The sequence below is a fragment of the Acanthaster planci genome, linkage group LG02 (genome assembly GCF_054643075.1).
Source record: "Acanthaster planci isolate LZ-2023a linkage group LG02, COTS_SCS, whole genome shotgun sequence".
Classification (NCBI taxonomy): domain Eukaryota; kingdom Metazoa; phylum Echinodermata; class Asteroidea; order Valvatida; family Acanthasteridae; genus Acanthaster; species Acanthaster planci.
In genome coordinates, this window is record NC_141778.1 from 23,023,899 (window position 1) to 23,049,265 (window position 25,367).

Below are 25,367 nucleotides of genomic sequence, written 5' to 3' on the forward strand. Positions count from 1 at the left end.
ACATCATCATGACATTATTTGGGTCTAAAACCCTTCCCTTTCCAGTCATACAGAGGGCATCGGGATTTGGCTGATTTCACTAGATTTGGTAACATGATAACGCCATGCTGTAGGGATCACACAGCCTATTTGGTTTTGCAAAAAAAAAAAAACACAAAAAACCCAGAAATTTTTAACATTCATAAAATTGGGTCCAACAGAGATGCTTAATGGGCTGTCTCTACAACTCTGATTCACATTTGACAGTGTTATGAAATAATATTCTCATGTTACATTTGCATCCTAAGCAATAATGTATACAATTACTATGACCTCATACATACTTATGATCAAGAGCCAAATTCTTACTGGACCGTGTATCGTACGTCATACGCCATCCGTCATGTTTACTTCTGAGTTACAGGTAATTTACCTGCACGAACCCTTTACAGAGTAATCAAATCAGTGTGTTCCTTAGCTCAGTGATGCTAAACACGATGAATTGTTATTTTACAGGTTAACTGCAGTTTAATGAGAGATAGGAAAATGACAAACACACGAAGCCTCTGGAACTCATGTCTCAGCTTCCAATACCTCAGGGAATAATATCAACTATCCAACCTCAGACCAGGTTATATTTGTGGCCTATTATCATTAATATCATATTAACTTCTTAACCTTTTCACCAACACCACACATCTACACCTGTCATTTATGTTTCAAAAGATATTAATCTCAAAATATGATTTATTTTCTGGCTGATCAATCTGCAACAGACAGTTAAAATACCAACATCCATATATTTTAGATAGCACAGCATCTTTAAAGTGTTTTCTTAAGTTCAACAGAGAGAAGTTATAGATAACTTTTTTCAGCTTAACGGCTCCAATAGGTCAATTGTCATTCATGTCAAGGCAACCTATTTTCTTTCCTATTTAAATTTTATATCATTTTTGGCAACTGTCTCTCTTTAAATGGGACTTGGCAGAGCTTGTATTCAGAGTTACATAATTCTTCTTGAGAAATTTCTTGTAAATAATTTAATGCATCTAAATTCTTAATTAGACTATTTGAGTTTAAACTGTAGACCAAAAGATGTTCTGAAATATTTGGATAAACACAATGACCTAGGAATCCATACTGATTACTTAGTCAGGAAAGAAACAACATCTCATAATGCCTCACATAAAATTAAGACCCTGTGACATACAAATAACTACAATCATATTGATGTGCTGAATTTACCACAGGATACAGATTCTCTGATGTCAAAAATTAAGCTGAATGATCGGAATCACTTTGCTGTAGTGATTAAGGTTGAGATAATTGTTTCAAGTTTATTTTTTTACGCACAAATGAACTAAAACATGTAAATGTGACATAAATAGAAAAAACCTTAATTCCATCAAAATTTGTTTTGCACAAACATGTCTGCACACGTACAATGCCTTTAATTTGAATAGCTAATTGGAGGGTGCTTGGGCATTTTGTGTCAAGTTGACATTAAAGCAGAATGGCAAATGGGAATGACCAATTTTTCTTGCAATCTTCCTATTCAATACGGGCGATTCATAATAGTGTGCCACCAAGAGTTTGCAACCCTTTCCAAACGCGCATTGGGTTGACAATTTTGCGCATTGTGATTGGCGAACGCGTTGCAAACTCTTGGTGGCGCACTATTGTGAAGCGGCTGTGTTCAATTTTCATTTTATTGTTTCTTCAACACTGGACATTTTAATCCCCTGCCATCACACGATGTCATCCTGAAATTCCACAAGATATACATCCATATTGCAACAAACTGTTGTACTTATGATTATTTTTAGCAGTTGCCCACAGCTCGCAAAACCACAAATTAAACATAAGAATATATGAGCTCAGTCACTGAACTGTAGCCTAATTGATAAAAAAGACTGTGTTTTCAATTTCACTTGGAAAAAAACACAGGATATTTATCAGAAAACTCTCACCTTCAAACCTTTCCAAATTCAGGGATCTCAGATATCAGTTTCTCACTCCTGGCTATAAAGGCTCATCTAATTGTGTGAATGCAACTGTCTCTTGGTAAGTCACACCAATGGCCTATAGTCCTACAATGTAGATGTATATGACCAGCATCAGACCGTGTAGCTCCTATCAGATAAGACTCCAGCTGTCATTATTTTGTAGCACATCAATTGTGTACATCCCTGCAAGGGTCAACAAGAAAAATCTAGGATATCAAAGACATTCATGTATTGGATAATCTTGGAAAACTTTGCCAAATCTGAATTTCAATGCATTGTAACTACAGCCCTAAGATGGAGGTACATTGTAACTACAGCCCTAAGATGGAGGTACATTGTAACTGCAGACCTAAGATGGAGGTACATTGTAACTACAGCCCTAAGATGAAGGTACATGTACATTGTAACTACAGCCCTAAGATGAAGGTACATTGCAACTACAGCCCTAAGATGAAGGTACATTGTAACTACAGCCCTAAGATGAAGGTACATTGTAACTACAGCCCTAAGATGAAGGTACATTGTAACTGCAGCCCTAAGATGGAGGTACATTGTAACTGCAGCCCTAAGATGGAGGTACATTGTAACTGCAGCCCTAAGATGGAGGTACATTGTAACTACAGCCCTAAGATGGAGGTACATTGTAACTACAGCCCTAAGATGGAGGTACATTGTAACTACAGCCCTAAGATGGAGGTACATTGTAACTACAGCCCTAAGATGGAGGTACATTGTAACTACAGCCCTAAGATGGAGGTACATTGTAACTACAGCCCTAAGATGGAGGTACATTGTAACTACAGCCCTAAGATGGAGGTACATTGTAACTGCAGCCCTAAGATGGAGGTACATTGTAACTACAGCCCTAAGATGGAGGTACATTGTAACTACAGCCCTAAGATGGAGGTACATTGTAACTACAGCCCTAAGATGGAGGTACATTGTAACTGCAGCCCTAAGATGGAGGTACATTGTAACTAAATCCCTAAGATGGAGGTTCTATGGCCGTAAGATACTTAAAGTGCATCACCTCCAGCCAATTGAAACCATTTGTCAAATAAAATAGTCAGTGGTAAAGCGTAAAGATTCTGTCTCAAATTTTGGGAACAAAACATCACCTTTATGTTGCTCAAACATTAATTTGAGCATCAATTAGCTTTTAAGCATTGATGGTGAGTGTGCACAAGACAATGTCATGTAGCTGAGCAAGTATAAAATGTGCAATGTTTTCTTCATTAAAGTTCACACATTTCCACTCATTTCTTGTGACTGCCGGTGTTTCTAATGAATGCACTGAACAGAGGCAGGAAATCAAAGGAGAGCAAACAAGTTTGTATGAATTGGTGATTTGCAGCTATTAAAGAAAACAAACCAAAAAAGTGGACCTTTTGGTTTTATTAAGAACTGTAACCCACTTCCTCTAAAACTGACAGCACCCAATGTTAGAAGTAAAAAAGTGAATGAATTATTAAATTTTGACGCATAATCAAATCTTTAGTAAAGACTATTCAAAGTTGAACTAACAAGTCTCCATAATAAGTGTAGATTTTAACTTCAAGCAATTTTGTACCTTAATGGTGCAGTATATTTGTCTGGTATCTTTTAGTCTTCAATCTATATGTACACATTGGGGGGAAATTCATGTTGTCTACTTTATCCCTGTTATTGACAGACTCTTTGTGATTCCATCTCAACATCAGTGTCTGCAGTGTTGGTTAGGCAATTACATGTAGTTCTAGATTATCAGTGCCATGGCTTCTTAATGTTGCGTATGTAATCAGCAATTCACTGCATCAATAATAAATAACAGAATAGATAGCTCAAAGACAAGTTGTCCAAGAGAAACGTAAAGACCCTCTTAAAACAAGTCCTGACTCCTCATTTTTTCTTTCCTGGTACATCAAAGAGCAAACAGTGGGATCTGGCAATTACGCCTTGGATTCAAATTAACATCTCGTAAGGTCCAATCATATTTGATAGCAGGCAAACACACTAAGCATGTCAGAACTTTTCATGTCTAATTCTGAATTAGTAAATTGCAAATGGAATTAGAAAACCCATATGATATTGGCTCTATTTTGTAGGCCTGAACTTCTGTGAGTGAAAAACTTCAACAACACTTTTAATCCAGATTTTCCTTCGGTGTAGTTGACAAATTTAACAACTGCTGAGGAAACAGTTAAACCAACGGTTTTATCTGCAGTTTTCAAGCATGGATGCACTAAATGCAGAAATGAACACCACATCAAACTCTACAGCAGAGGAAGCCGAGAATGTAACAGAATCAACTCCATTTGCAGTCATTGTCAAGATTTTGACGGTACTAGCCACTGTTCCAAACCTCCTCCTGAATCCACTGATGCTTTTCACCTTACGACGTGTCCAGCATCCAGCCAATCACCCAAATCTTCATGGCTTCTCTCACTCTGTTAGATCTTTGTAACAGTGTATGGCAGATCCTTCACTCAACAGAACTGTTTGCTGGGGGATTTTCTCTGTGCAGCAGGTTATGTCATGGATGTCGTGTTTGCTACTTCAAGTGTATATTCTCTTCTACTTCTGACTGTAGATCGTTACATTGCTATTTCTCATCCTCTGCGTTACCCTTCAATGATGACTGAGTTCAGATCAAAGATACTGGTCTGTAGTACATGGACAACAATTATCACTGTCTCCATTTTTGGATTTGGGGTTTACCGCCCTATGTTTTCTCTGCAATATTTGCCACCCAAATATTTATGTTTAAGAAAGACATATGACTGGCAAATTCATGTACTAGTGGTATTTGCAATACTGCCAATGTTGACCATATTCATCCTGTATGCACACATCATCCTAATAGCTCGCTATCAAGCCCGACGCATTGCTGCTGAAAACCAAGCAGGCAATGGCCAAGGTGGGCAGAGAATAAACACCAGATCAACCACCACCATCATCATCATAACAGGGACTCTGATCATCACATGGATTCCTACAGTCATCAGGATTGTCATATTTTCAAAAATCAAATTGCGGACTTATGACAGGTTCTTGGCCTTTATGTTGGCCCAGTCTCTGGTACTAACAAATGGCTGGTTGAATGCTGTCATTTACTACCTGAGGAACAGGGATCTTCGCCAGACACCATGTGGTCAACTATCTGACTGATGGCGAAACCAATCCCAAAGATTCAACCCACAGATAAAAATAACTGTTGAAAATTTGAAGCTAGAAAAATGAGAGACAATAACTCTCTTTCAGTTTCACAATGGCATTAAACTATTATGGTACAAATGCACCAAAATATTTTGTTTCAGTATAATTTGCAAAGTATTTTTATGTTCCGGGATCTTTGTCCAATATGACTAGGGAAAATTCTTGCCTGTAGCTTAACAAGATCACAAACATTCCTGGACATACATGTATAGTTATACATGTAACTTAGGACACATCATTTGGAGTCTACCAAAACCAGAGTTTGAACCAATTGCTCTTACATCAATGGTTATGAAATGCTTTGAAGGTGTTATTCAGGATATTATCTTGGCTCAAACTGAAGCTTACACTGACCCTGCTCAGTTTGCTTATCATTCGGGCAGAGGCGTGGCTATTCTAACACTTTAGCATTACGCGAGTGATGAGCATTTGGACAAACCTCATCATTGTCAGAACTGTTTGTTAATCTCTCATTGGCTTTCAATACCCTTCAGCCTCATTTATTGATTACAAAATTCAATAGAATGTGTGTTGATCCCCTGATCTCTTTTGTGGATTAATAGTTTTTTAATAGATTCAATCCAAAGGGTCTCTTTTAGGAACTCGGTATTCGACAATTTCCACAGGAGCACCTCAAGGTTTTGTGTTTTCCCCCGGTGTTATTTTCACTTTACACTAGCGATTATTACAGGACCAGAGCCATATCATGCCCTATAATTGAACATGCTGATGATACTTCACTTACTGGATTGATTTCTATGATTAATGAATCTTTTTATTGCAACAAGATACCGTAGGAATCTTTGTTAAAATGGTGCGATCTTAATAACCTGGCTTTGAACATATCGAACATTCAAGAAATTGTGTTCAACTTCCACAAAACAAGGACTGATATTGAACATCTGTATATAAATGGCACTAAGATTGAATGAGTTGATGACTTTAAATATTTTGGTATTTTCATTTACATTCATCTCAATTAGAAAAACTAATCATCAGAAACTTTTAGCTAATGCCAACCAGAAAGGATGTTTTTTTGTGTGGAAGCTCAGATCATTGAATATTTGCAATGACATTTTATTTCTTTTTGGTCAAAGTGCTGTCCAATCAATTATTGGTGTCTGTATTACTGTCTGGTATGGTAATCTCAGTGTCATGGACAGTCACAGTCTGAAATGTGTCATCAAAGTAGCTTCTAAAGAGATTAGCCGGGCCCTGAAATATTTAAACTGTATGTTTGAATTAGCTATAATCCCAAAGCTTCAAGACATTATGCAAGATCACACCAATCCGCTTCACTCTTTAGTGGTTGTCAATAAATCTGGAAGAATTTGTCCTCCACAAATCAACGCTAAGTGCTTCAGGATGTCCTTCGTGCCCGATGCCTGCAAACTCTAAATTCAAAAGAAAACCCCCCTGTTTGCTGGCATCCAATTACTACTTAAAAGGAACACAAAAAACAATTGTCTTTTTAAAAAGCTTTTTAGCTGTGTCATTTTACCATTCCCCACTCTTACTGTTAGGAGTGTAATTGTTGGATGATTTTCTGCATTTCGATGTTCTGTCAATTGACTTTAATTATTTATGTGTAAATAGTCTGGTGTTATATGGTATTATGCATATGAGAAAGCAAATTTCAAGTTTTTTAATCGTGACTTAAAAATTGAAATTGAAGCTTTATTCAAAGGGTATCCTTTGCTGCATATCCTTCTTTAGAAAAAAAAGGCAATACAGACAAGCTAGCAGTGTTGTAGTTAAGACCATCACAAGACCAGAAGCAAGACCAGTCACAAGTAACAATGTGAACAAAGACAAAGGAATGCTTTTGATGCAGTTCATTTGAATAGCTTGTAACTTGAATTTAGACTGGAGGTTTGGTGCTGGTCTTGTGTGGTCATGTGAAGGTCTTAATTGGTCTTGACTACAGCATCGCAAGCTAGCAGATCTGAAGTAAATGTTTCACAGGTTTCATCAGATAACTTTTAACTGAGTACCGTTAGAATTCACAAACAAAAATAAACGATCGTATAGTACTTAATTTTATGACTTGCCTACAGCATGTATCAACCATCCTAAGAGAGATGTGCTCACTGCATGCAGTAAGGACTGATAAGGAAAGTTTTCTCTTCCAACTTATATTCACAAGAAAATTCTCACCTTCAAACTTTCCCAAGATCAGGACATCTCAGCCATCAGTATCTCACTACTAGCTCATCTAATCCTGTGAGTCCAACTGGATTCTCTCTAGATCACACCAATGTTCTTGACTCAATCCTCCAATGCACATGTACATGACCAGCATCAGGCTGTGTCGTTCCTAGCAGGAGCCTTCAGCTGTCTTCATTTTTGGAGCACTGTGTGCTTGGGAACTGACAGCAACTCCTACATCCCTGCAAGGTCCAACAAGAACAGTCCAGGATATGAAAGACTTGCATGCACCAGATGATCTTCAACAGTTTTGCCAAGCCCACAATATCACGAAGGTGACTTGCCGTATTCAGAACCTTTTCCTTTTGACAGTATAAAAGTGTCATTCAGATTTTTGTGTGCTTCATGCTGCGTGCTGCTGCAAAGTACATCTAAAAGCCTTTTACTTTTGTTTGAAATTTACATGTATGATACAATTGATAAATTACGTTAAATTTGAAAAAGTATGAAAAAGTTGTATGTCTGCAGTTTTAGAAAAAAGGCAAAAATATCCATCTAAAGACTCAGCCCGGGACACAAATTAAATTTTTTCCAAGGCTACTAAATATTAACACAAAGCTGTGGGACCATGTACATGAGCTTGACAAGAGAAGCTGAGGTCACTACAGCCCTCTCTGCTGGTTCATCTCTACCACTATCAAATACCTGACAACTGAGACCATTTCTTGCATAAGACAGGTCAGCGGTGGTAAAAGGAAAATATTGTGGCTCAATTACCTCACTACTCACCTCATTAATCACCTCATTACTTTGAGCATTAATTAGTTTTAAGCAACAGAATTTACACGTAGCTAAGCAAAACTAAAATGTGTAGTCTTTCCTTCATTAAAGCTTTGAGCACTTCCATTCTTTTATGTCACTGCCTGTATTCAGTGTTGTAGTCGAGTACTGTCCGAGTACCAACGTTCTCTGCAAAATACTGAACTGGGTAAGAGGGAATAAAGCACAGGCATTTGATGGTAAATGTGCAAAGGTAAGATTACAAAAATAAATTTTAGACTTCAGACACTCCTAGTTGTGTGAAATTTAAGTTTTAAGGAGAGAAGTACTTGGAAAGCTCTTGGCATGTATGTACCATCAAATGCCGATGTACTTCAGCTTTGTTCCAATGTAAAAGAAATATTAACTTCTTGCAGGTTTTACTCAGAAAGCTGCCAACAGCGTCATCCAAAAATAAGAGCACCTAATGTTTGAAGTAATTTAAGGACATGGCCATTTAGGGTTAAATTGACGTTATATGATAGTTTTCAACATCTCATATACAATAAGTTGGATTAACCCCTCTTTTATGTCATCAATTTAATCAACAAAAATTGGCGTTTTCTGTGTGCTTTTTCCAGTCTCCATCTGGGCTCTTTGCAAAAATTAATCAAAATCGGTCACGAGGGCAGCAGACAAATCTTGGCAAAAATGTGACATTATAGGACGGACTTGACTTTCTAGACCAGAATGCATAGTTCTGGAAAGAAAGTTGATTGGTCAGTGTACTGACACTGTCAGCTCTGGCGCGTAGTCGGGTACGTAACTCCTATGTGACAAGTCAATTTGGTCTTGTTTCTTATGTTTCTTAGTTTGGTCTTGTTTGATGAAGGACTCCGTCCTATGATGTCACAATTCTTGGGAATTTCTTCAGACCACTTTTGGTACCCGACGGCTGTTTAGCTTTTGCTCCCAGAAGGGAGTGAATTAGGGTCATGAAAACTATAATTTTTAACATATTTCCATGCATTTTGAAATTAGGCAGATGTGTTTTCTTGTTATATGTATGTTTGTTTTATGTGTTGATGCATGTTTGACAAGAAATCTTCCCAGCACGGCCCATCCCTTTTAAATTTGATGCACACATTGCATTTGCATCTTATGCAAAACAACATTTGAGAAAAAGTGAAACTAAAGATTTTATCAACCATCTGCAAGCATAGATGTTGTAAATACAGAAATGAACACCACATCAAACTCCCAAGCAAACACAGAGTGCAACTGAATCAACTCTGTTTACAATTGTGAAGGGCCACTCCTCTTCCCGTCTGGCCAAGGTCTGGTCCCCAAGGTTTGGGGATGAGTTAACCAATCAGGACTCTTGGGTTGAAATTTATAGGCAATTGTTTAATTTCTGATTCTTTTATGTATCCCAGTTTTCTTTGCAGAAGAAAGAGACCATAAATACAACCAGAATGAATAAATTAAATTCCTATATATTGAATTCTCCATACAAGAAATAATACAATGTATAAAGTTACAGTTGTTTAAACAAAGACAAAATAAGAGTTGTTCATTTGGGGAAATTAGCATGGACAATAAAATCTCCTTTGAATGACCCTTACCCAGACATGCACGCCTCAAAGTGTATAAACAGTGTTCATTGCACTGCCGCCGGTATAGCTCTGGCCAGTGGCATCTTAACAAGCCTGTGGTGAGAGTATACATACACCCAAACAATAATACACAAAGCAGTATGATTTCTGCATGGAGTCCTAGTGCATGTTGCAATGTCACATAAACACATGTTAGTACACAGCAGTTGCTGTATACCTGACACAAAATACGATGCAAAGCTAGACAAGCAACATCAGAAATATCATAAGGGGCTCAGACAATGAGAAAAGTAAAGCAAACACCCAAACTTACAACTTTTCAAGATGGCAAATAGCTCAGGCTCCACTATAATTCAGGTGCTAACAGCCAAAAGGCCTCCTGCTCCATTGGGCCAGCGCGTCTGTCTACTCACATGGGCTGTTTTGTTTTGGTTACACTTCCTTCGTATTACCTTTAGATAAGGCTTTGCTCACGCCAATCCCAATATTTCACGTCAGTAAATAAATAAAAAGAATGAATCACCCTCGTACACTAACCAGAGACAGATTGTTCAAAGGTGTCACGTCAGGGGGATCAGGCAAGACACCTGTACATTAATGGAGGACCCAAAGAATGCTCAATTTTGACATACATGTACCTGGATAGTCTTGTAGGCTGCAGGATTTTCCTCCCATTTTAAATTGAGGAAGCTCTTTCTTGAACATTACCAGAACTCTGTTTCACATCCGCTCTTGGTCTTCATGTTCACACTTCACAGCCTTGCTATCAGTTCACCAAACAACAATCTGAACCAACAGAATGATATGTAATTAACCTCCTACTGACAGGCTCTTACAAAAACTGCAGAGTAGTCGCAATCAGGCACTCTGGGTAGCACTCAACAACAACAAAATAACTGACAGCGCAGCAAAATCAGCAATGAAACCCAGATCTTGAAATGATGAAACCTACATAGCCTCATCAAGTCCCTATCAAAAAATCAAATGACAAAGTTTAAAATTCAAATTAATATCTCATTAGGTTCAACCATATTTGACAGCAGACACACAAACTGGGATTGGTTTTGAGCTGGGGAAGCGGTATAAAAGATCCCCCACAGATCTGTCTGCACACATTGTGTATAGCTTGCAGTGCAAAGTATCAATGCCTGGTCTTGAGACACATACATGTGTACATGTACCTCCACTTTGCTGCAGCAGATCTGGAGCTTGGTACTAGTTCAACATTTCTCAATAAGGAGCAATATGGTATAAGTTGGACATCACGGTGACTGAGCCCCATCAGCTAAGACTTTCACAGCTTCTGAATGAGACTTCCTCTTCACGTGAAAGTGAACACTTTCACCAAAATCTGGCATCTCAAAATGACTGACACACAAGTTTAACTTATGAGTGAAATAAATAACAGCACTTCCCAACAAGCCAGAGAGTTTGGTGATCTGATGCATCCAGATAAATCTGCTTCACAGGTACAGTGCTGGTAACTGGATACTAGTGTGTTCAACTCTCAACAGACATTGCTTCTTAAATAATTTCAGACTTTCATTACTGCATAAAAGTATCTGACTTAGTCTCCAAGAACAAACCATCTTCATTACAAAAGAAAGCAAGTGCATCTTGATGTGGCTGCATCTTGAGCTGAAATTGATCCTCGGTGAGCGCGGTGGCAGCCTTTTGACTGAATCATAACACCACTTCATGATGAGCAAGCAATTGAAGAAACTGAAATTTGTCAATACCTGTTAACAATAAAAACACAGCCAGGAGCACAAGTAATCAATCCTTCAAAGCCTACTCCTTTGTTTCATGTTACTCTAAGTAGAAACCATGGAAACTACAGAAATTGCAGGATTGTATGTCACCTCCAATTCTACTGATGAGAGTCTCGAGTACGGACTGGCTCTGAAATCATTAAGCACTTTTGTAACAGTTTTTACCACACTGACAATTCTTTTGATTTTGCTCCTGAATCCACTGATGCTTGTCACCTTAAGGCGTGTCACCAGCATCCAGCCAACCACCAAAGTGTTCATGGCTTCACTCACCCTGTCTGATCTTGGTAATGGTATATTCTGGATCCTTAGACTAGTGGAATTCTTTGCAGTACGTTGGCTGTTAGGTGATTTTCTCTGTGCAGTACAGACCCCTGTTGCATTCATGTTTAGTGGCCTCAATATTTGGTCAATATTTCTCCTCACCATTGATCGTTACATTTCTATTTCTCGCCCTCTGCGGTACCCTTCAATGATGACTGTGTTCAGATCAAAAATCATGATATGCAGCGCATGGGCTGTAACATTCATCATCTTTATTCTCATGTATGGGGTATATGGGCATGGTGCTGTTTCAAAGGATGGTCCCATCCAACTTTGTTTTGGATTAAAAGGTGACTGGAGAGCATATGTTGTTTTAGCAGTAATTGTTACCTTGTTGGCAGTCATATTCATTCTGTATATACACATCACCCTGATAGCTCGCAATCAAGCCCGACGCATTGCTGCTGAAAACCAAGCAGGCAATGGCCAAGCTGGAGAGAGAATAAACACCAGATCAACCACCACCATCATCATCATAACAGGGACTCTGATCATCACCTGGATTCCTGTAGTGATTACACTTGGGACAAGTTCAAACAGAAACTTGGAGACCTATGAGAGTTACTTGATTGTTATGTTGGCTCAAGCCCTAGTTTTGTCAAATGGCTGGCTGAATGTTGTCATTTACTATTTAGGGAACAGGGATCTTCGGCAAGAGCTACGTGGTTTACTTTTGGATTGGTGCCAATGTCTGACCCAGAGACTCTTACATTAGTTTGGGGGGGGAGGTGTGTCAAACATCTTGCAGAATCATCAGTCAGGCTCTGCAAAAAGTCAAGGTTTCACATACTATGGCAAATACCAATTCAGTGGCTTCAACAATTGAGAGAAATAAGTATAACAATCACTGACCATTTTCATGCACCAAAAAAATGTTTTGAAAAAATAGCAGGTCTACATCATTAGCACACATTATCGTTCGATGCACTATGGAATGCTACATGCACAATACAACTACAGAGCTTTCACTTTCTCAAGAGAAGTGCTTGATGCAGTGTGGAAGATTAAGTTTTCACATCAGCAGGATAGGGAGCGGTGTCACTTATACATGTACATCTAGATGTTCATTCCTGCACATGCCACTGTTACTAGAAGTAGTAGTAAGGTTTATTAATCAAAATGCTTTCATCGCGGTCAAGAGCCAAGTTGTGAAACTTGACACAAAATGTGACATTAAAAACATAAGTGAGAATACAATGTGCTCTAGAGGAAGAGGATGGAGGAAAAAGAATACTGGAAAAAGGGAAATATACAGGATGATGGAAAAGGAAAAGTGTAAAGAGGGGATAAATGGAGCACTGAGGTGAGAGAATGAGAGAGAAAGGGGCAGGGTCAGGAAGTCTTGTAGACATAATAAAACATAGAATGAGACACTAGTAAGATGTGCTGTATCCGACAAAAAAAAATGTATAAAAGCTAAAACATGATATAAATTACAATTAAATAATTCACTATGCATGTAAGATAATTAATTCTATAAATACGTAAATTGTTGTTCACATGAACAAATCATTTTTACTGCACAAGTAACTTATAATTCCATTTGGTGCAATTGCGAGAATGATACATAATCTGTTTACATGATATAAGCAGAGAAAAAAATATTCCAAAGGGCTCACAAGAAAATATAAATCAAACCTAAACGTTCCACTTCATTACATTGATTTCAATTTCTATGCAAACAGGCATTCACACTTGTGAGCAGATCACGGAGAATGATGTTGAATATTTTGAGTGTATTGCTTCAACAGTCAGGCCTTGGCCTGTGATTACAATCTGACATCATTTTGGTTGTGTGGGAGTATATTCCAGCCTGGATTATTGTCTGTGTCCATTGATGAGACTGAGATTGTACGTTCACTCGTCACAAACTTTCTAGCAAACCCCTTATTGATTGGTAACCTTCCTGTCTCTCCTTATTTCCCTGGTTATCTTCCCTAGTTTATTTCCTAACATTACTTTCACCTCAGTACCATAGTACCATTTGTGAAATTTGTTTAGAACTCGGATCCAATGTTGGTGGCCACTATGTGCCGCAAGTTCCCAGTTAAATAAACCATTGCCTGAATGATTTTCAAAAAATTGTTTCCAATTCTGAGTTCTTGTCATCTCCTGTCTCCACTCATTTACTTCATTACACATTGTGTAGTGGGAACCATTCTCTAAATGAACCGGGCCACAAATATGTGTAAGGCATGTGCTGACTGCTACCCCCTTCGTAAACAAAGCTACTGAGCCGCTGCTCACCGGGCAATACTGAAAGACTTGAAATGCAACAACTTAGAATTAAAACACATGTATCTGTCATCCACAAGGCTTTCCGTATTTTTGGATTAAATTGAAAAATAATGTTAAATCTTGATGAACTGGCAAAAAATCTCACACTCAAATTGACACTAATTTTATGAAACCTTGCTGCATCATTCTTGAAAAAAAAAGCAATTTTGGCCATGTTTTTCTGAAAAATATCAACTTTTACTTGACTGTACATGCACATACAAATACATGTACACTAAATATGTTGATGCACGTGGTGGTCGAAATATTATCAAGGGAATAAATATGAGCTTGGCTAGTCTTCAACATTCGTTTCAGACAAGATTAGAAGAACTGGTACTGATACCTGTATAATGCCTGAGCTAAAGGCAAGGGACATTATCCAACACAATCAAGCAAATATATTTTCTTTCATCGATGACTTTTGAGTAACAAAGTCAAAACGACTTTTGAAAAAGGTTTTGCTTCTACAGGTACCAATTTTGTTCAACAGCATCACGCCATTTTTCGTAGACACTGGTCTAGCAACTGTGTTAGGTACACTATGAATGATCATTTGGATTTCGGCTATGCTTTTCACCATAATGACAATCCTTCTTTATTCTCATGTGTGGGATTTATGTCAGAGCTACTGTTGCTCTTGATGGTCCTTATCAATTGTGTCTAGGGCAAAAAGATGACTGGAGAATATATCTTGCTGTTACAGTAGTTGCCATCACACTGACAACCATATTCATCCTATGATACACGCACACATCATGTGATAGCTTGCAACTAAGCTCAATGCATCACTTTTGAAAACCAAGCAGGCAATGGCCAAGGTGGGCTGCGAATAAACACCAGACCGATCACCACCATCATCATCAAAAGAGGGACTTTAATCACCAGCTGGATTCCTACAGTCATCGGGATAGTGATAATTTACAAAATCAAATTGGAAACTTGTGACAGGTACTTTGTGTTTGCCCAGTGTCTAGTCGTTACCAGCGACTGACTGAATGCTGTCAGGTATATTTAAACTAGAATGGTACCCATGCATCAAACATTTGTGTTTTGGTGCAATTTGCAGGCATTTTTTATGTTCCAGCATCTCCATCTAATATGACTAGGGAAAGGTCTTGCCTGGACATTGCCAGAACAGAAACTTCCTGGATGTATGTGATTTAATTATATACCATATCTAACTGCGGACACATCATTGACAGTCTACGAAAACCAGAGTTTTAAGCTTTATTCAAAAGGTATAATTTGCTACTCATCTTTCGTTGGATAACTTTTGACTGAGCAATGTCAGAATCCACAAAGAGAAATGAAATTATCCTACAGTCCTTGTAGGATAACTACAACCCTCTCTGATGGTGCATCACTACCACTTCTATCAAATACATGTACAGTACCTGACAACTGAGTAACTGGAGGTAACTACAGCCCTCTCTGATGGCGCATCACTACCACTATATCAAATACCTGACAACTGATAAGCTGGAGGTAACCACAGCCCTCTCTAATGGTGCATCACTACTACTTCTATCAAATACCTGACAACTGAGTAACTGGAGGTAACTACAGCCCTCTCTGATGGTGCATCATTACTACTTCTATCAAATACCTGACAACTGAGTAACTGGAGGTAACTACAGCCTTAATTCTCTGGTGGTGCATCCCTACCACTATATCAAATACCTGACAACTGATAAGCTGGAGGTAACTACAGCCCTCTCTGACGGTGCATCATTACTACTTCTATCAAATACCTGACAACTGAGTAACTAGAGGTAACTACAGCCCTCTCTGATAGTGCATCACTACCACTATATCAAATACCTGACAACTGATAAGCTGGAGGTAACTAAAGCCCTCTCTAATGGTGCATCACTACTACTTCTATCAAATACCTGACAACTGAGTAACTGGAATTAACTACAGCCTTAAATCTCTGGTGGTGCATCCCTACCGCTGTATCAAATACCTGACAACTGAGTAACTGGAGGTAACTACAGCCCTCTCTGATGGTGCATCATTACTACTTCTATCAAATACCTGACAACTGAGTAACTGGAGGTAACCACAGCCCTCTCTGATGGTGCATCATTACTACTTCTATCAAATACCTGACAACTGAGTAACTGGAGGTAACCACAGCCCTCTCTGATGGTGCATCATTACTACTACTATCCAGACAAATGAGACAATTTCTTACATGAGACAGTCAGAAGTGGCAAAATGAAAGAGATGTGTTGTATTATTACTTTGAGCATTAGATACATAAAATGGAATGCATGCACAACAGAATTTACATGTAGCTAAGCAAACCGGAATGCCCAGCATTTCCTTCATTAAAGCTGTGATGTACTGCTTATCAACATCATAATTTGGGGTAGGAAATTCATTTCCCACACTGACAGGTTCTAACATAACATAAACAGTAGAGCAGCTTCTCAGTACAAATTGCCATCCCAATCAGGTACTCAACAAAAAAAAAATAAACTGACAGCACATGAAGAACCTGATCATGACAAGTAATGAAAGCCTGATCCTGAAGTGATGAGACCAAGCCTCATCAAGTCCTGATCCAAAGGTCATATAAGAAAGTTTCACAGTCAAATTAGTATCTCATTAGGTTCAACCATACTTGACAGCAGACAAACAGACTGGGAATTGCTATGAGCTGGGGAGGCAACATAAAAGATCCCCCAAAGATCTGTCTGCACACACTGTCTAGCTAGCAGCCAAACATATTCAGACACTTACATGTACATGTACCTCCACTTTGCTGCAGCAGATCTGGAGCTTGGTACTAGTTCAACATTTCTCAATAAGGAGCAATATGGTACCAGTTGGACATTGCGGTGAATGAACCCCATCAGACAAGACTTTCACAGCTTCTGAATTAGACTTCCTCTTCAGGTGAAAGTGAGCAATTTCACCAGAATCTGGCATCTCAAAATGATCAACACACATTTCTAACTTATGAGCGAAATAACTAATGCTTCTCAACAAGCCAGAGAGAGTTTAGTAGTCTGGTGCATTCAGAGAGATGTCTTCCACAGATACAAGGCTAGTAGCTGCATATTAATGTGTTCAACTCTGAAAAGATACTGCTTGTTAAATATTTTCAGACTTTCATTACTGCATAAAAGTATCTGACTTTGTTTCCAAGAACAAACCATCTTCATTACAAAAGAAAGCAAGTGCATCTTGATGTGGCCAAATCTTGAGAAACTGATCCTTGGAAGCCGGGTGGCAGCCTTTTGACTGAATAATAACATCACTTCATGAGCAGGCAATTGAAGAAACTGAAAATTATTTTTCAACACCTATTATTCCTAGACATCCAGGCAAAATAAACCCTTCAAAGCCTATTCTGTCTTCATGTTGCCATCTGTAGAAACCATGGAAACTACAGAAATTGCAGGACTGTATGCCCTCTCCAATTTTACTGATGACAGTCTTGAGTACGAACTGTCACTCCACACGTTCGTAACAATTTTTACCACATTGACAATTCTTTTGATTTTGCTCCTGAATCCACTGATGCTTGTCACCTTGAGGCGTGTCACCAGCATCCAGCCAACCACCAAAGTGTTCATGGCTTCACTCACCCTGTCTGATCTTGGTAACGGTATATTCTGGATCCTTAGACTAGTGGAATTGTTTGCAGTACGTTGGCTGTTAGGTGATTTTCTCTGTGCAGCACAGACTGTTGTTACATTCATATTTAATGGCCTCAGCATTTGGTCCATTCTTCTCCTCACCATCGATCGTTACATTTCTATTTCTCGCCCTCTGCGGTACTCTTCACTGATGACTGAGTTCAGATCAAAGATCATAATATGTAGCACATGGGCTGTAACATTCATCATCTTTATTCTCATGTATGGGGTATATGACCAAGCAGGCATTTTGAAGAATGGTCCCAGCCAACTTTGTTCTGGAGTACAAGGTAACTGGAGAGCATATCTTGTTACAACATTAATTGTTATCTCATTGACAATCATATTCATCTTGTACGCACACATTAACCTAATAGCTCGCAATCAAGCGAGACGCATCGCTGCTGAAAACCAAGTAGACAATGGCCAAGGTGGGCAGAGAATAAACACCAAATCAACCAATACCATCATCATCATAACAGGGACTCTAACCATCACCTGGATGCCTGCAGTGATTACGCTTGGGACAAGTTCAACAAGTAACTGGAAGACTTTTGACAAATACATGTTAATTATGTTGGCTCAAGCCCTAGTGTTGTCAAATGGCTGGCTGAATGTTGTCATTTACTACTTACGGAACAGGGATCTTCGCCAAGAGCTTTGTGGTTTACTATGTGACTGGCGCCAATGTCTGACCCAAAGACTCTTACATTGGTTTTAGGGAAAGTACCGGGTATGAACATCTTCAGAATCAGAATTATCAGGCTGGCTCTGAAAACAAAATCATTATTCCACATACTATAGTAACTACTGATGCAGTGGCTGTCAGCAAGTGTTAAGATTGCTAAAAGCAATGGGAACTATAGAATTTGCAGGATCATTTGATTGCTGTATCTCCAACTCCACGGTATGAGAATGTTAAACAGCCACTCACAACAAAACCATTCAGGATGTTTGTAATGGTTTCAGAGAGGATAAACTTATGGATTAAAGGATATGATAACCATACTGATATTAACCGCTACCTCCCGGGCGACCCGTTTTCGGGTACATAGGCTTTATATACAGAGCCGGGGAGCCGGGAACTGGGACAAAAGAGTTGGGCCTTATAACAAAAGACCGTGCTCAGCATAAAAGACAGAGCTGCTGAGCATTACTGACATTTTGTCGCTCTCAATAGTGAAGATAATCCAGCCTTGTTTTGAAACAGTATACCACAGTTTGAGGCATTTAGAGCGAGCAGATTACCACCGGGGACAAAAGCTCTCCACCATCGTAGCGATGAGCCACACAGCACCGCTACACGCTAATCTGGCCCCCCCTATTGAAAAGAGGTCAGCAGTGCATTGTGCCGGTTTTGGGAACAAAAGAATCTTATGTAACACCGCACAATCTGGGCTCTTTTTCCAGGGCTGCAGGCCTGGCTGAAATATTCAGGAGTCAATGAATTTTACCTGTCAGCTTTAGAGTAGTGTCCAAATAGTCCTTCATTTTGGTATAAATGGCCATGAAATGAAATTATGAATTTTTGAAGAATTTTGAAAACGGAAAATCTTGAAAATGACCCGGCATCTTGTCTTGCTCAAGAAAAATCCACCCGGCAGCAAGTGGTTAAGATGCTTTTTTGTAATTTAGATGACTTGTCAACATTTGAAATACTTTTGGCCGTTTCAAATGGTATTGATAAGAGGAAGTTACCTTATCCATACTTTTATACATCCTGTATTATGGGTTTATATTATTATAGGTGTCATTGCAACAAACATGCAACTCAACAAAACAAAACCAAAAGTCAGGGGGGGGATAGATAGTTACGTGCAGGCATAAATTCTCTGCTATAAGAAGTGGCGCAGTGCAAGATTCTAGATGTTCATTCTAGACATTGATGTACATGTCAACATGAGGAGATCACTGAGAAGGCTTTTATTCTTTTTTCCTTGTATTTCTTGAGTTTGGCCCATATGGTTTTCTTTGTGATAAATCTTTTGAGTATTTGCTTCAACAATCAGGCCTTGCCCTGTCGCTGTAAGCTGATGTCATTTTAGTTGTGTGGGAGTAGATCCAGGCCTGTAATATCAGAACTGCCAACACATGAAACCTAGAAAGCCTACTCAATGTGAGCACTTGCTATTGCCATCACAGCAGGGGTCAAGGGCCTCCACAATCTCCTGGGTTTTAAGGGGTTTAAACGGCCCCAAATCAGCTATTTTGGGCACATTTACACGTACTTTAACCACTAAATTGTAACAAGAGTGTAAACACAATGCAAGATAAATGTATCCAACACGTTTTCAGCTTGCAGTGAAGGTACTTGCTCCAGCATTATCAGCATGGAGTGCTTTGTAAGTTGCCTTCTTAGCCTTGCTGAGCACATCATTAGAATTTGATGTTAAATAGCAATTGGTGTTTCTGCTGTCCACAGCTAGCTGGTGGGTCATAATGGAACTTAGGGTCTCTGTGCTCATTATAACACTTCCTCCTCGGGCAACGCTGATATCACATTTGGCAAACTTTACGAAATGCTTAAGTTTCTCCTTTTGTCAATCTTGACATTTACGGATATTTCTCCTTGTATTCCTCAATGAACATCTGTTTCCCAGCAGGTTTGCTTTTCCATGTTGAAAGGAAAGTACCGTCCAAGAAAGGAAAAAGACCCAACAATTATTTTCTTCTGGGCGGGGTCAGGTCTAACAAATTTGTTATTGTCTCCAAGGACATGTACACTGTCAGCAATTCATTTTGAAAATGATTCTTGGCTGGCTGTCATTTTTATATCAATTTGATTTCAAAATTTTTATTACTTTTCTCTCAAGTTTTCTTTTTTTCTCAGGGGGGGCCTCAACCTCCCCTGGATCTGCACCTGACATGCCATCAAACTTCCTGAAAAATTTGCCCAAACACTCAGCCAGAGGCTGGACATTCTGTACAACAGCCTGCTTATTGCAAAGAACAGACATGTTTTGTACAATGAATGGGCAAAAAACACACAGGCCCACATGTCTACCGCGTAATGCTTAGTGAACCTGCTGGAAGGAGGGGGAGATTATCGTGATGTATGTCTCCAGTTTTCATGCCCTCGGATATGCTGTTGGTCCATGGCTTAATTGAACGATAAATCTTATTTGCTTTGAAACAATCCCCGTTCATTCATGCACAGGTTATATTCATCTGCTTTAGTCACGTGGGTCCTTGCATGCATGGAAATCAACACGTGCAATGTATTAGTGTTTCAGGAAGTAAGAGCATGGTTTGACCACAGCGATGAACTTAGTCTGAAAAGAACTACAGGCAGATAATTTCGCTGATCAAAAACATATAAAAAGCGTGTCCTGATAGCATGGGGGATCTTTTAGACTCTAAACGTCATGTGCAAGTGTCCTAAATGTGGCCAAGGCAATTTTGTTTCTCAACAAACCTCCAATCACCACAGCAGGGAATTGCAAGTAAAGAGAACTGGGAGACAGCATGATGACCCTCACAACTCCGACCCCAAAAATGCACCCCTCTTCACAGGTAAGATTTCTTTCTTGCAAGCTGTCACAATGCTCCTGTCTGTCCACAAACTCTTCCCTGGGATACCTCTATCCAAATAACAACAGCAAATAATGGCACAGCAAGAAAATAATTAATCTCCTAAGGCCGGTTCATACCCCATACCCCGAGTGAAAGCAAAGAATTAAAATTTTATGTCACCAAAAAATTAGCCGCGAAATTTAGCTACATAGTATGTTTGTTGTTCTCAAATAGATAAAGTGAGATCTACTATACTTTCTCAAGACATGGTGATAGAATATAGACGATGTTTCTTGCACATTGATGATTTATTTCATTATTAAATTGTGTTTTTCTTTTTTTGTTACATGCTTGTGATTTACAGTTTTTTTAATAAAAGCAGTGTCATATGAAGCAAAAAGAAATACTTGTCATGATCACTGACCTATGAGGAAGATTGTGGGTTTTTCACTGAACAGAACAACTCATTTATTTTTGTATGTTGAAATATAATGTGTACATGTATGGCTTTTCAAAAACATTCTATAATAGCAACACATTAGTAAATGTTTAAATAGCCCTTTTTTTAAATCCAGTATTCTGTTATTATTACAAGCATCTCAACGACATGTACATGTACATGTGCATATAACAGTGCTTGGAAATCATCTGCTCTAAAAACATTAAAGATATAAATATGCACTCACTCAAATGAGGTTACGTGTTTATTGTTGCCTCAATATGTTTGTGTTTTTCTAATACTATCTTTGTGCCTGTTTCATTTCTCCTCTGTAAGTTTGGATTCTCCCACAGAAAAAGATGAAGAAAAAATTTACTTATGAAGGTATCCGAACCCTCAGAAACTCTAATTACCCCATGTTATCACAGCCCTACACCCATTACATTAGTTACCTTTAAACATTGGCACCTAAATGAAATAATTTGATGCCTTTGGAATTGATTCTGTTTTTAAAGGGGCATTGCTGTGAAAAAATTGTTCATGATTTCATGACGTGAAACTTCCATTAGCCAAAACCTCTGAACGCTACTCACCAGTTTCATCCTGACTGGATCCACAGTGCGTACATGTAATTATGAGATAAATAATCACCATGGCGCCCACTTCCCCCAAGGCCAATGTGATCTTTGCCCTGTCAATTACAGCACACTGGCTGCAACCTGCTGATGGAGTAAAATAATGGAACTGTTCATGAACATAGGAAAACTTTTGACTGTTTTTCATTTGAAATTCTCAGGATATACTTGGTCCACTTTAATGATTTAAAGTAGCTTAGCCAATAACTTTCGACACTTTCCCCTATGCCGTACAATATAAGCAAGAACATAGTAGACCTTGGTGGATTTTTTTTTCCAGCAAAGTCACAGGTAGTGCCATTACCAACCACCTGTTCACATTTCATTAACATAATGCAGTCACACCCTGTACCAGTTGCTGTCAATGTACAGTGTGCATATATTTTAGGCACAGGAGAAACATCATCACTCTACATACAGATCAACAAGGAACATAGACTAGCAGAGTCTTCAGTCGGGCGGATCAAACAAATTTCAATCATTCTTCAACTGGCAAATGCATGTAAAATTGTTCAGCTCTAACCAGAAACCTCGCTAAAATCTCGCTGACTTTTGGTAGAAGACCAAATCTGAGTGTGTGCAAATATCAACCTGACATTGATTCTAAGACAGTGTCAACCTCTCTCGCTGGATTAAATGACAACTTCATGAGCTACCCATTGCACTTTCAAATAAACTTACCCTGTGGCGGTGCATAATTAAAAGACAATTTAAATTATCTATTAATTGTAAATCAGTTGTTCCAGAATATCTCCTTCTGGTAACCATGGAAACTACGAATATTGAAGGACTGCACACCATCTGTAATTTTACAGCTTTGGATGTGAAACACAACCTGGTAACAACACCTGTCAGGATTGTTGTAACACTTTTTACCGCACTGATGATCCTGCTGAATTTTCTCCTGAATCCACTGATGCTTTTCACCTTACGGCGTGTCACCAGCATCAAGCCGACAACTAAAATCTTCATGGCTTCTCTCACATTGTCTGATCTCGGTAATGGTCTAATCCACCTCTTTGGGTTGGTGGAACTATTTGCTGGGTCTTGGCTGTTAGGTGATTTTCTCTGTGCAGCACGCAGTGTTCTAGCATTCACATTTGCTGGACTGAGTTGTACTTCACTGCTTCTTCTGACTGTAGATCGTTACATTGCTATCTCCCGTCCTCTGCACTACCCTTCACTGATGACTGAGTTCAGATCAAAGCTCACGGTATGCAGTACATGGGCTGTTACATTCTTAAAGTTTACTCTTATGTATGGGTTTTCTGGCACTGCAACTGTTTCACCGTATGACCCTAAACTATGCACTGCAAAAACAGATGACTGGAGAATTTGTCTTGTTGCTGCATTACTTATTATCTCGCTGGCAACCATATTCATTCTGTACGCACACATCATCTTAATAGCTCGCAATCAAACCCGACGCATTGCTGCTGAAAACCAAGCAGGCAATGGCCGAGGTGGGCAGAGAAAAAACACCCGAGCAGCCACCACCATCATCATCATAACAGGGACTCTGATCATCACCTGGATTCCTACAGTCATTGGGATGGTGATAGTTTCACAATCTGAATGGTGTTACTTTGACAGGCACTTGGCCTTCTCATTCACGGAATCCCTCTTATTGGCAAATGGTTGGCTGAATGTTGTTATCTACTACCTGAGGAACAGAGATCTCCGCCAGGTGATCCGTGGTCAACTAAGTGACTGGTGCCAAAAGCTGAACCAAAGATTCTAAGATTAGAGTTCAAGGAAAGCTTGAATATCTTGGATCATCTTCATATTAAATAGGAAAGCACTGTGGGATTATAACCTCATCATTTATAATCCTACATGTACAGTGTATATCCACAGTAACAGTAACATTTTGACTCACAAAATCCATTGTAATGTATCAATGACACTGCACTTTGATTTACACATCAGGGATTTTAACTACAGATTGAGCAATGTAGAGTGTAAGACTTTTGGGCTTAAACATAATTAATTTAGGCTGGTAGCATCCTAAATGGGATATTACATTTAGATCACAGTTCCTGCACATATACCATATGTAATTAATGTCATGTGAATTTATTGGAAAATTTTTGTCAATGATTATTCAGTGTGAGAGCACAATGAGCACGTCTAATTTTTGACCTTCTGATCTAATACATGTAACAAACGTTATAGACAAATGAACACACTGACGCACATAAATATGTGTACACTTGTAAATTTAGACTATTAGCTACTAACATAAAATGCCAGCTTTGTTAATGTCCTTGTCACTGAGTACAGTTCAGAGAAATTGTTTCATCGTTAGTCATAATCAAATATCAGACACAGAGAAAATGGAAACAGCAAACATGTTTTTTGCACTTCTCCAATTCAATTTTACTTTAAAAAGGTTTTAAAAAACAAATATGGATATTTTATTTCAAGATGTACTCTGTGATGAGGAGATGTTAATTTTAATTATTAGATTTGCCCTTACACTGACATACATGTATCTTATGCGTAGGCCTACTGACATACATGTAGTAAGCTTGTCAATTTTTATCACATGCTCTCGGACAGCCATACAGTGGTTAATATACATCAGTGTAAGAGCAAATCCCCCAATTAAAATGGATATTTTATGTTTCCACAATCACACAATCATATCCTGAGCTTGATAAGTTGAGATTTACATGTATATTGCAAAAAAAGTTAGCCTTTTGTGAAGTGGAAGAGTACATGTACATGCATGTTACTGCTGATACCTTTTTCCTGAAAAGAAATTGCAAGATAAGAAAAGGCGATTGACCAAATTTACTGTTGATGGGCAATTCAAACTTGGTTTAGATAAGCAAAATTGGGGCAATCCTTATTGCTCTACTTCTAGCAATACTCAAAATGTTTGAGGGTTTTTGATTTAAGATGTTTCAGGTAAAATGCCTTGCCACTGCTATTGAGTGTTATATGCACTACCCGGTACATATGTGTACACTATGTGGCAACATTACTATTTCTTGAACAGGAATACGTATTCTTTGCTTGGACAAAATTAACAACTTGATTTACATG

At 38.7% G+C, this 25,367-nt stretch overlaps 3 protein-coding genes, 1 long non-coding RNA gene and 1 pseudogene across 4 annotated transcripts; 4 read left to right on the forward strand and 1 right to left on the reverse strand.

Moving 5' to 3' along the window:
* Nucleotides 1-863: 863 nt before the first annotated feature.
* LOC147800034 (uncharacterized) lies at nucleotides 864-10,341 on the reverse strand. Its single transcript, XR_015424316.1, has 3 exons — nucleotides 9,713-10,341; nucleotides 7,338-7,570; nucleotides 864-2,168 (listed from the first exon to the last, which is right to left on the reverse strand). It is a non-coding gene; the product is annotated as an uncharacterized LOC147800034 (long non-coding RNA).
* Nucleotides 4,198-5,204, forward strand: LOC147800035 (adrenocorticotropic hormone receptor-like; annotated as a pseudogene).
* A 606-nt stretch (nucleotides 10,342-10,947) lies between the features above and the next one.
* LOC147800036 (beta-1 adrenergic receptor-like) lies at nucleotides 10,948-12,602 on the forward strand. The gene has a single exon (XM_087132880.1). The coding sequence runs from the start codon at nucleotides 11,531-11,533 to the stop codon at nucleotides 12,512-12,514; it is 984 nt and encodes a 327-aa protein (XP_086989006.1). The 5' UTR covers nucleotides 10,948-11,530; the 3' UTR covers nucleotides 12,515-12,602.
* A 4,993-nt stretch (nucleotides 12,603-17,595) lies between these two features.
* LOC147800037 (beta-1 adrenergic receptor-like) lies at nucleotides 17,596-18,477 on the forward strand. Its single transcript, XM_087133560.1, has one exon. It carries the CDS (start codon nucleotides 17,611-17,613, stop codon nucleotides 18,448-18,450), a length of 840 nt encoding a protein of 279 aa, XP_086989686.1. The 5' UTR covers nucleotides 17,596-17,610; the 3' UTR covers nucleotides 18,451-18,477.
* Nucleotides 18,478-22,934: 4,457 nt separating this feature from the next.
* LOC147800038 (beta-1 adrenergic receptor-like) lies at nucleotides 22,935-24,057 on the forward strand. Its single transcript, XM_087133301.1, has one exon. It carries the CDS (start codon nucleotides 23,083-23,085, stop codon nucleotides 24,055-24,057), a length of 975 nt encoding a protein of 324 aa, XP_086989427.1. The 5' UTR covers nucleotides 22,935-23,082.
* The last annotated feature ends 1,310 nt before the right edge of the window (nucleotides 24,058-25,367 follow it).

Bases quoted from the DNA above. Each gene is read 5' to 3' on its own strand.
- LOC147800037 (XM_087133560.1), top strand. From the start codon at position 17,611: ATGCTTGTCACCTTGAGGCGTGTCACCAGCATCCAGCCAACCACCAAA.
- LOC147800036 (XM_087132880.1), top strand. From the start codon at position 11,531: ATGGAAACTACAGAAATTGCAGGATTGTATGTCACCTCCAATTCTACT.
- LOC147800038 (XM_087133301.1), top strand. From the start codon at position 23,083: ATGGAAACTACGAATATTGAAGGACTGCACACCATCTGTAATTTTACA.